This window comes from Cebus imitator, unplaced genomic scaffold, assembly GCF_001604975.1.
Source record: "Cebus imitator isolate Cc_AM_T3 unplaced genomic scaffold, Cebus_imitator-1.0 Scaffold90, whole genome shotgun sequence".
In the NCBI taxonomy this organism is placed as follows: Eukaryota; Metazoa; Chordata; class Mammalia; order Primates; family Cebidae; genus Cebus; species Cebus imitator.
This window is the reverse complement of record NW_016107405.1, coordinates 2,685,000-2,697,773: the sequence shown is the minus strand read 5'-3', so window position 1 is coordinate 2,697,773 and position 12,774 is coordinate 2,685,000. Positions and strand designations below refer to the sequence as shown.

General features: G+C 33.7%; 1 protein-coding gene across 1 annotated transcript in view; it reads right to left on the bottom strand.

The window, feature by feature from the left end:
* Positions 1-12,774, bottom strand: part of FOXP2 (forkhead box P2) — a 582,130-nt gene that overhangs the window by 110,292 nt on the left and 459,064 nt on the right. Inside the window, 1 exon segment of the mRNA XM_017535042.2 lies at positions 12,227-12,301. Within this exon segment, the coding sequence (XP_017390531.1) occupies positions 12,227-12,301 (75 nt within the window).

The window sequence follows — 12,774 nt, the reverse complement described above, 5'->3', positions numbered from 1 at the left end:
AAAGGTGATACTCAAAAACTTCGAATTCAGGTGTTGTGACACTGCGGGAGGAGGACATAATGGCAGTTACAAACTATAAACAGACAACATATAAGACAGTTAACAGTCTAACAACGAGTTTACTCATCTTTAAATTTCTACCCAATTAAGAGGAAAATGGGTTTCTAGTCTTTTTAAAGATTGACGACCGACCTCCCTCTGTGCCCTTAATGGCATCACCCTCCTTCCATCATCTTTCAGACCTTGTTTCAATACTTTGTTTTCCCTCTTGCATTTTTAATCTTTTCATCACTACTGTCACCATCTCCCCTCCACTAAGATCTTTCTCAATTCTGCTTCCGTCTCAAGCCACCATCCTATCATTTTCCCCTTTACCAGCATTTTTCCTGAAACACTAATGTATACTATTTGTAATCACTATGTACTCCCTTCTCAGTGACCATTCAAATCACTGCTCTACAGTATTTTCTACTGAAAACACTCTTGTCAAATGTAATGACTTTCTTCATGTCTTATCCACAGTCTTAAACCCACATTTCAGTCTTTAATAATCTAACCACTCTTAGATTTTAAAAAAAACTCTTTCGGAGGTTTCCAGGGATTAGGGAGAGGAAGGAATGAACAGGGAAAACACAAAGGATTTTTAGGTCAGTGAAAACTCTGTATGATTCTACAATGGTGGATACATGTAATCATATATTTGTCCAAACCCATAGAATGTACAACACGAAGAGTGAACCCTGATGTAATCTATGGACTCAAGGAGATACTCATGTGTCAATATAGGTGCATCAATGTTAGAAATGTACCACTCTGGTTGGGATGTTTATAATAGGAGAGGCTATGTATGTAGGAGGTATATGGAAATCCATAACTTTCTCAGTTTTGCTGTGAACCTAAAACTAATCTGACAAAAAAAAGTGTTAAGTAAAAAGAAGATGGCCAGGCACAGTGGCTCACATCTGTAAGCCCAGGAGTTCAAGACCAGCCTCGGCAATGATGAAATCCCATCTCTACAAAAAAATAAAAATAAAAAAAAATCAGTCATATGACTCAGGAGACTGAGGAGGGAGGATTGCATAAGCCCAGGAGGCAGAGGTTGCAGTGAGCAGAGGCTGTGCCACTGCACTCCAGCCTGGGTGACAAAGCCAGACTCCATTTCAAAATAAATAAATAAGAATAAAAAGAAAAGATACTAGCAACAAATATGTATGTATGTATGTATGTATGTGTGTGTGTGCGCGTGCGTGCGTGTGTTAATGTGTATCTTCTATTGGTTTTTGACTGCTGGTTCCTGGTTCTTACTGTTATAGATTCACATTCTTTGCTGCCTCATTCTTCCTTTACCCAGTGTCTTGTCTTGCAACTTCTCTATGCTATCTTACTCTTTATGATCTCCTTCAAAATTATGGGTCTCTAGCCTCCTGTACATCATATGACTTCCAAAAATGCATCATCTGCAACTCAGTGCTAACTGCTTACTGAACACACAGATGTCTCACTTCTCAAACAAAACTTACTATCATTTTCAACTTCCTACTGCCTATGGTCAAACCTGCCAAATATAGATAACCAGGTATAAAATTATAGAAATCTCAATTTCTTGTTTTTCTAATTGTCAACATGCTATTACAAATCAATTCCTTCCTTCCTTCCTTCCTTCTTTCCTTCCTTCCGTCCTTCCTTCCTTTCCTTCCTTCCTTCCTTCCTTTATTCCTCCCTTCTTTCCTTCTTCCTTCCTTCTTTCCTCTCTCTCTCTCTCTCTTTCTTTCTTTCTTTCTTTCTTTGACAGAGTCATGCTCTGTTGTCCAGGCTGGAGTGCAGTGGCACAATCTCTGCTCTCTGCAACCTCTGCCTCCCAGGTTCAAGTAATTCTCCTGTCTTAGCCTCTCAAGTAGCTGGGACTACAGGCACGCACCACCATGCCCAACTAATTTTTGCATTTTTAGTAGAGCTAGGGTTTCATCATGTTGGTCAGGCTGGCCTTGAACTCCTAACCTCAGGTGATCCACCTGCCTCAGCTTCTGAAAGTGCTGGGATTACAGGTGACCACGCCTGACCTTCTTTCTTAAATCTGTCTTATTTCCTTCTCCTGTCCTTTTCCTAGTTAATATGATGATGCCCGGTTTTATTCTGACAACACGCTCTAACTGCACACATAGAGTCCAGTATTTTTTCTCATTCTAGTGACTGCTTTCTATTGCTCTAAGGATATCTTAAGTAGGATGGTCTGGTTATGTTACATGAAGCTTCCTTACTCAAAATCTTACAGAATATTTAAGGTCCTTTTAAAAAGTCACTTAAAACTTCAAATTCTGGCATTAGACCATACAATCAGAGACTACATATGCCAATAAAATTCTCTTTTTAAAAAACTTTACCTCAAATAAACCTCTCCTATCTACTTGTCTTTAATTCCTCAGTACAATCATTGCTCTCTCCTTAGAGTGCATAGATTTTTGAGTCCTAAATTATGTATTTCCCATTTTTATAGTCTAAATTTCTCAAATGTAGGTGATTACTCAGCATTTTACTGAAAATGCTGCTTAGCAACATAAGTTATTCATAGTATATGCTTAGTGAATATGTGCTGAATGGAATTGAGTATCAAGGAAGCTATGTAACAGTAATTCCAAAAATGTGAGTTAGACAAGTACAGAGATACAATATTAAAAAAGGAATTAATCAATGTGAACTGTGTTGGTGAAAAAGCATTCATTTGCAACAGTAACTGAGCTGGGGCTTGCATAACCTGTAGAATTTGATACACAGAAAAAAAAAAGGAAACAAGCTACTGGGGGGATAGAAAAAAAATGGAATATGGTATGTCTGAGAACAGAATCAGAAGGTAGGGAAAGAAAAGAGCCCAGTGGCCTCCAGAAAAGGAGACAGTCACAGTAACAAAATTGTATGTGCTAATTAACAATGTTAGACTTGATGGTTCCCAGATACTTATCTAGGACTAATCTAGAATCACAATTTCTCAAAAAAATTCTGTAACCTCTGTGCTTATTTCTATCACTAGTGCTATAAATATATTTTATGGGTTAAAAATTTTATGTTATGAACTTAGTATCTTTATCTGGTCAATCCAAGCATCTATCCTGGTCTTTATATATTGAGCATCCAATATTTAAATATTAGACTTAAAAGTATTGTCTTACTTCCCTTTCTTAGAATTTCAAGATCAGATGCCCATTGATGATAGACTGGACAGGGAAAATGTGGCACATATACACCATGGAATACTATATAGCCATCAAAAACGATGAGTTCGTGTCCTTTGTAGGGACATGGATGAACCTGGAAACCATCATTCTCAGCAAACTGACACAAGAACAAAAAATCAAACACTGCATGTTCTCACTCATAGGTGGCTGTTGAACGATGAGAACACGTGGACACAGGGAGGGGAGCATCACACACTGGGGTCTGTTGGGCAGAAATAGGGGAGGTACAGTGGCGGGTGGGGAGTTGGGGAGAGATAGCATGAGGAGAAATGCCAGATATAGGTAATGGGGAGGAAGGCAGCAAATCACACTGCCATGTGTGTACCTATGCAACAATCTTGCATGTTCTTCACATGTACCCCAAAATCTAAAAATGCAATAAAAAATAATACAATAAATAAATAAGTAAATAAATAATGTCAAGATCAGGATGGAACAACAGATTCACTAACCACTTATTTTTAATTTTAATACATATTTATCTGATGGATAGTAAACAGACAACCTGAAAAGCCTGGGAAACCTCAGATTTTGGTCCTTTCTATAAAGCAATTGATCCTTCTTGAATGTGTAGTATAAATAAAGAGAAAATGTAAAAGATTAAGGCTTGAGAACCATTAGGCTGATTCTTTCAACAATTAGAAACTACATTTCTATTACCTCATATAGGTTTTTAAAGTATCCTTTTTCTCCTAGTTGAAGTCTTAATAAAATAACATGAGCAATAAATCAACAGTCTGAAATTTCACAATTCACTTTAAAACATTTCTAAGGAAATCACTGAGAAACCTTAAATTTTTCTCTAAATTTCTCTAAAACCTTGACCTATAAATAAAACAATCTCATAGATCTGACTGAGACCTTAAAAGTGTCCTCAACAAACCACATATGAATGGTAATATGAATGGTAATATCAAAAGTAATCATGAAATCGATCTGGTTTTTAAAACTTTTCATAGATAAATGTGATTAGCAACATTTGGAAAAACACAGTGATTTCCTTATTTGACAGATACATAGAATTAAAACTAAAATAATAAACAGCCTGGCAAAATTAATACATATGAATCATAAACCAAGACTAAAGAACTATCAGATCATCAGTAGTTCCCTCCTGAATTCAGTAAATAATGGATAGATATTAAGGAAGTCACTTTGATTCTTTAACACTTTTTTCAACTGTAAAATAAAGGAGTTGAATTAGATGAACTATAAGGACCCTTTTAACTATAATGCACTGTCAGTGTATTGTAACAGGGCACAACCCTTCCAAAACAGTGGAGTGGACTACTCAGGTAATATAAAAGGAAAAAAGAGTAGATATGCAAAAAAGTATGTTTTCCAGCCTCAATATAAAACAATTTAAGAAATATAATCTCTTATACCTACAACTTACAGGCAACAAGAATAGGGAAGAAAATAGGGATAAAACGACAGTACATTTGTTATTCATATTAATTGTCTCAACTTTGTATTAATGATCTATGTACCAGAAAATGTTCTTTAGTTTCATGTATATGATACTGCAGTAATATCAAATTCCTAAACTTTTAAGCTTGTTTGTTCAGCTCTGAGAACATCATTTTGGTAACACTTTTCCTCGACAATTACAAAACTCTATGTGAATTTATGAATTATGCTTAATGTAATGAGAATTTATTGCTGAGATGTCTGCTTGATGCCTTCCCTTTATTATAATCTCTTATGATGAAGTTTCTTACTCTCATTCTATATTGTCTGTTGTATGCCAGACTAAAAATTCTACATATAAAATTCTAAATTAAAATTATTAAAGCATTATTTATAAAATATTAAATATATAACATACGTAGTCTGAAGAATAATGCTATAACTGGTACTTTAAATCTAAAGAGTAGATGGTTTCTTCCAATATTGTCAAATATTTCACAATATCTCTCTTAAGAGAGATCGGGGGAAGTCTGTTGGAAAAGAAATCATGACTTCAAAGGCACTCAAGGAGCATTACTGTCAGAGTCTGAGCATTACAAATTATTCTTGATGCTAAGTATTTTTAAAGTTCAATTTTGAATTCTCTAGCTTGAACTTTATCTTATTAACAGTTTGAATCTATTTACACAAAATTTATTATGATAAACAATATGATTAGTTGAAAGTAAACAAGTAGAATTTCAACTAAATTGCGTGATGTATACAGTTATTTATAGCATAAAAAAACTCCAGTGAGAGTAGACTTTCTGCACTCCACTGTTAAAGTACAGTATGTAGTTTCAGGTTTAAGTTTTGTTGTTGTTGTTGTTATTGTTGTTGTTTTCTTTCAGGTTTAAGTTTTAATGTCAATGGAAGTCCTGTGATGCTTAACCTGGCATCATATGTATCAAAATTTATATTTTAAAAATCTGGGTATTTAGAAATATTTTTAAAGTAAATACAGTACTGCATAAACTATGCCAGTTATAAACATTTGGTTCCATAATTTTTTAATCCTATGCATAACATTCATTTGCCTAATGAAAATTACAAATCTAAAAAAATGTAACTTCAAGAAGAAAGAAAAACGAACTGCACATAGAACTGAATAAAAACACATGCACACTCTTTTATATAGTGATTAGATATGTGTATGTATAGATATAGGTTTGAATGTGTATGAGCACAATTCTCAAGATTTATACACTAAAATGGCAAAGTGTTTTCTGCAACTTTCAGTTATGCTAAAATAAGATGATGCAGAAATAGACAGGGATCAGAAATACAAATAGTAAATACAGAATACACATTTTCTTAAGTGATATTTAGAAATATACAAAAACTATTTAGCAAACTGTTGGAAGTTAATGCCGATTACATTTCATAATTGTAAAGACTATCACTAATAGCTCCTTACAAATAACTTTAAAATGTGAAAAGAAAAATATAGTTTGTCTTAGTAAGTACCATAAATGCATATTATTGCCACATACATATTCTCATGTGTGTATCAATTCATTTGATGAAAAACATTAACAGCAAAATCAGTAACTAAATAAATAATCCTTTCATCTACCCCCAATTTCTGCCACACTAATGGTTTGGTGAATCATCAAGGGGAGTTAATTATTCATTATAAATTTCAAGGAGGAGTTCCATTGAAAAATCTCTACTACTGGTCCTTCTTGGAACCAACATCAAGAGAATCCTTGGCAATCTCCAATATTACAAAGAAATAGAAGGTGAGGGGCAACCACTCAGGAGAGGTTTCTAGAGAAAGCTGAGCTCAGGGAGCTTACATTCCAGTTGAGAGGGTTGTGTAAAGATAATTACTAATATGTTAAATAACAGTAGAGAAAAAGATTAATCAAGAAATTACATACAAATGTCAGCCAAGGCTTTAAAAACAAAAACTTTTATTCTGTTTCAGATGGATATAGCATCTGGAACTTTTTAACAGTAGCCCTAAACATGGTCACTGTATTAAATCTTTCTGGCATTAACAAAATAATCTATAATGTAAGTGTTTGAAACATTTTATTATCTTAAGTTTATTTCTTACTGAAGGGCCGTAGTACGAGTGGTACCATAATACTCAATAAAAACTACTCAAAAATAACACAGTAAAACAATAAATTCAAGTGTATACCACACATCTTTATACAAATGCAAAGAGTTAAATCTTATAACCAGCTTTTATAAAAACGGAACTGTGAAAAAAATTACTGCAACATTATCCTTGGTTAATTATTTTCAGCATGTTAGTTAAAACTATCAATACTATAATAAATAGTAATTTAACTTCTAGTTATGCTTTGTTAATATGTTTATAATGTAGAAAGGAAGAAAAAATTAGAGGTAATTCAACATTGCTGCATGCATTTCCTAACTTTGTGTCTTCACGTGCTCTAACTGGATACATACAACTGGGGGGCAATCACTTTTCCTTACATATTTTAGCTATGAGTCTTCTTGGCTGCCAGATATCATTTAGGTCTGGTGAGGCGGAATTCCATCTCTTCTACTTAGCTGTCACCTCCTTAACTAATCAGAAAGCATTTGGATGACACTGTATTTTGTGAGTGAGTACGTCAGTGTTCAACTTAAACTGATTAACATAAAGACTCCTCTCAATGGGGGAACACTGCCACCTGTCTTTGCTATGACCCAAGGTACAATACCCAATGTCCCCTTTAGTGTTAATACCAAAAATACACCTAAGTTTACATCCAACAGAATTGCCTCTTTCATCCAAGCAAGACTGTATTGATGCTGTTACAATACTGACTCAACATCTATTGCATATTTACTATGTGTTAGTCATCATGCTTAATACTTTTTAGGGTTATCAATTTTAATTCCCACCTTACGAGGTAGGTAGTATTGTTATTATTTTACAGACTGAGAACATGAAGCTAAGCAAAGTCAAGAAACTGGTCCAACTGTCAAACCAGAAAGCTGACTGCAGAGCCCACACAGTGGATTATTTGGTGCTGTGTAGGATTTATGTAAAGCGTTGAGAGAGAGATGAATTCGGAACAGAAATAAAAAGATATTTTAAAAAGTGTCACTATCCCTGTTTTCTTATTTCTTCCAATCCAGCATCTCCATTAAAAATGAACCATTCAGGAGATAATCATAGTAAAGACCTGTAGGGAGAAACATCAAATGTGGCCAATGTAATTTAATTTGAATGGATAATAAAGCAGTTAGACCAAGGCCAGTCAAGTTTCATTTTCAGATTATAGGTACAAGACATTTTGTTCATCAAAAGATTCATCTGGCTCAATGCTAAAGCTTTTAAAAATAAGAGCCAAAGACAAAGACCCTAAGCATTCCACAAAATTGCCTTAGCAGTTAGAACTACCTGGCAGAATCCTATGTAAAACAGTATTCACTTAGGTGTAAAAACCTGTAGGCAAGGCTAACAACAAGATTACTTGCAGATAGGTGTTAATGAGGTCATTCAGGCAGATGAGGTATCAACAGGGTATAGTTAAAGAGTAGTGAACGAACTTGGGTTACTATCTTGTAAGGAAGCCAAAGATTGTGAAATTTAGAATCTTGGCAGAGTTAGTCATTTGTAAAGCTGTTTGATACGTCAGGAAAAAAGAGAAAAGCATGTATCCTAGTACTGAAGTTTGAAAGAAAAGTAAAATAAGTAAAGATTTTTTTTCAGATTAAACTAGACACTATTCGAAAAAATTCAATGTGAAAAGCAAGCACTGAAAAGTATTCTTTAACAATGAAGCTCTCTTACTTTGATACCCTTGCTTTTTAAAGCCAGAAATTAATGCCTTTTTATCTATTAAACTCAAAGTTATGATAAGGACATTATATTGTTACTATTAGAATAGTAAATATACAAATGAAGGAGCCCAAATATTTCTTTTAAATACAAGTAGATAAAAATTAGAATCATAATTTTCACATTAAGTAAATACATGGAATTACTGCCCAGTATTGTAATAAATTGATAGAGGCACATTAAAGATAATTCATTAGCAAGTACATTAAAATATCACTATAGTTCAACAATGTGATAATAGGGAGGGACAATACTCAGGGGATGGACAATGTTTGATGGCTATCAATAAGCCAAAACACCAGAAAAACCCCTAGGAAAATACATTTTTATTGCATGTTTTGCTAGTAAATTCATACAATTATATCTGAAAGGGGATGGTGTGATGGAGAGCTTTTGACCTCTGTTTAATATCAAATATGCAATATTATTTCCTTGAGATAATTTGGGCTTTAACCTTCATTTGGTAATGTAAATGGCTTTCTCTCCCTGCAATTTTTGGAACTTTACTTCAGACTTGTTAATAAACCTCAGTGATATTTATTTTTTAAGTGAATTGTGTGTGCTAAGAAGAGTCAAAATTAATTTAATACACCAATTTGGAACACACACCTGAAAATTTTGGCTTGTGTGTGTGTGAAGGCAGACCAACCATGGAAATAATATGTGCGATATTAAATTAACAACTTGATAGGCATTATGTAGGGTCTCTTAAAATTTTCAAACTATTATAATAATTTACAATTTATTATAAATGTCAGTTACATAGATGATGAAGGAATATGGTTGGCTTTAGGTACCACATCTATCCTTTTGTTCTCTTTCTTCCTTTTAGCCCACCAGTACTCTTACAGTGTTCCAGACTACCACTCTGGCATATTGGTACTTATAAATACAGTGAATACTAAAAGACAACCATGTCCATCACATAGAAATTTTCATCTATCACATAGAAATTTTCATCTATGAATAATATAGTATTTGTCCTGGGTAGTGTATTGATTTTAAATCACATTATGTAACAATTTTAGCATTCTGAAGTTTATATCTAAAATAATCAATAAAGGAAAATAAGCATTTAATATTATTTAAATAGTATTTCCTTTGTGTTGTGAAGCCAAGAAGCCCCATTTGTAAAGCCACTCAATGACCAATATGAAGTATGAAATCGGCACACTGTTGAGATGGCAAACATCTGACGTCAAGCAAATGCAGGGCCATGCTCCTCTTTCCCCACCAGCCAGATCAGACCTCACCAACTCATCCTGGTACTCTTTCTTTCTGAGAGATGAGATGCAGTCATAGACACATGGAATAAACTCAAGCTTCTATAACACTGCACTCAAGGCAGCCAAGAACAAATTGGGATACCTTTGGAAACACACACACTGGTGATCACAACTTGGGTGACAAATTCAACCCTACCATTGAGAAATTACATGGTCTGTGGTGAATCATTTGACTTCTACATGTCTCATTTTCATTCTAAAAAGATGTCAGTGAAAATATAAAGATTTGATGTGATAGATTTCTTTTCTCTCATCAGTAGAATAGAGATTTATTTTAAATGGTAGAAGTAGTTTTAGATAAAAAGCAAATACTATTAGCACTTAAGCCAGCTCACTCTTCAGTCTAATGAAAACAATTTTTCCATCAGTATTATTTTAGGAAAACGTGTTACTAATTAGGAAAACTGTCCCATTTTTAACACAATCTTTTTTTTTTTTTGAGATGGAGTTTCACTCTTGTTACCCAGGCTGGAGTGCAATGGCACGATCTCGGCTCACCTTAACCTCCGCCTCTTGGATTCAAGCAATTCTCCTGCGTCAGCTTCCCAAGTAGCTGGGACTACAGGGGCGCACCACCACGCCCAGCTAATTTTTGTTGTATTTTTAGTAGAGACAGGGTTTCACCATGTTGACCAGGATAGTCTCAATCTCTTGACCTGGTGATCCACCCGCCTCAGCCTCCCAAAGTGCTGGGATTATAGGCGTGAGCCACTGCGCCCGGCCAACACATCTTTTTAAGAGAAATTTTTAAATTAATTTTCTTTATAAAGTATATAATTGCATTTGATATTTAACTAAAATTTATCTTCCTTTAAACTATACAGAGAATACTTAGAAATTAAGATTATTTTAATCTTTCACATAAGCTTAATTACATTATATCAGCAAAACTTACCACCATTTTAAAGTTTTTCTACGTTTTTTCAAATGTTACTACAAAAAAGCTTAGGGGGGCCAAATACTATAGGATTAAAATGAATGAGACCCCAAATCAGGTCATTTCAGATCTCTCTGAAGCCTGCATATATAACATTTATTACCAGTCCTCGCCATTCACTATTTTTTTTGACATTCACTATTCCTATAGAATAGGATATGTTATTGCTGCTTTTAGCTTTGAGTTTATTTTTGTATTGCAACAAACATTTTTAAAAGTTTTATATTTTCCATAAATATCCTGTATTAATTTGACAGTATTTTTATTGAAAACATTTCCTATCTTTTTAATCAAAGTATGAAATTAGATATTTCTTCATTCAGGAAGACTGATTGTATATGACTATTAATTTTGTTGTTTTTTGTCAATTACAATTAGAAAATATTATGTATAGGGTAGTAAAAAGTAAATAAATTTTGGCTGAGTCAATTTAGGAATACTCTAGCCCACTGAGCCTAATACATCAGTTCTTAAGGAAATAAGCAAAAGTTGTGTATAGTAGTCCTCTGGTATGTGTGGGGGATTCGTTCTATGACACGCGTAGATACCAAAATCTATATTGCTCAAGTCCCTTATATAAAATGATGTACTATTTCCATATAACCTATGCACATCCTCCTGTATACTGGAAATCATCTCTAGCTTACCTATAATACTTAATATAAAAAATGCTGTATAAATAGTTGCTACACTGTATTATTGGGGTAATAATAATGATAAGAAGAAAAGTGTATGAACATTTTCAGTAGAGATGTGACCATCTACATTTTCCCCAAATATTTTGGACCTGTGATTGGTTGAATCCACAGTTACAGAACCCATGAATGTGAAGGACTGCCTATATGTAAAAATACATGATTTATATATTTAGAGATTTCTTAAGAATACAGATAGAATCTATGCTGAATAGAAACACGAAGTTGCTTTATTTAAAAATTCTTGAATGGAGACTTGAGGATTACTATTCATTTCCAAGGCTAACTGATATGAGAATTGGGTGACATAAGCATTTTTCACCAAATATTACTGTCCAAAATGACAAGCTACACTCTAGTGGCAAAATATGTTTAAAAGGTTTTGGTATATTTATATGACAACTTGAAGAACATGGAACAGCAATTTTGTTCTAAAAAATGTGTTGGATCAACCCACAATCTATGTCCACGTATTTATTTTCTTCGTTTCAGCACTCTCTCAACAAATTATTCCTAAAAGTTCAAGAAAAGTATAGTAGTGTTATAGCCTCTTTATGCTTAAGGCAATCTTTAATGTCATCAACTCACAAAAGCTGTGAACTCTATATCTAGTGAAACATAACTGAATTGAAAACAAAAGAAGTAACAGAAAATCAAGTAATTACATCTGTATCTTAACATTAGTCATATCTTGATTATCTGCACCAATGGCACCAATGGAAGGGATTGGCTATAAAAAATCATATATAATCTATTTAGTGGGACTGGGTCTATGGCCCTGTGCTTAGTAGCTGAATTTCTAATTGCCCAGTGTAACTTACTGCAAATGTGTTGTGAGGATGCCCATCACCAGAAGAGTGGCCACAGACACATAATTTTGTTTCTGGAAGCAATTCCTAGGTTAAACAAAGAGAACGAGGAGTTGGCTTTTTTTTTTTCAATCTTAAGGCTTATGCTAATAATGTACATTACCATTTTTAAAAATCAGTTTTTGGGATTATTATCTTGGTAGGTCAAAATAGACAAGATTATTCCACTATTGTCTCACAGTTAACTAGTATAGATTTTAAAAATAGAAATAATTTGGCAGATGGAAAGTTGAATATTTGGATCATAATAAATTAACCTATAACTAAAAAATTCACTGATTATGTACCATGAACCTGCCTTAGGAACCTTGCTTCCAACTTGTAAGCTAAGAATCATAAATACATCTATATATTTAAATGACACTGCAATTTTAGTGTATGAAATGTTCTTTGTTCTTAAAATGTAATCATCTCTAATTCTGAAAAAGCTAACCTCTGACTTGTAATCACTTATAACCAATACGAATGAACATAAATCCTGTCCTACCGTGTCATATGAG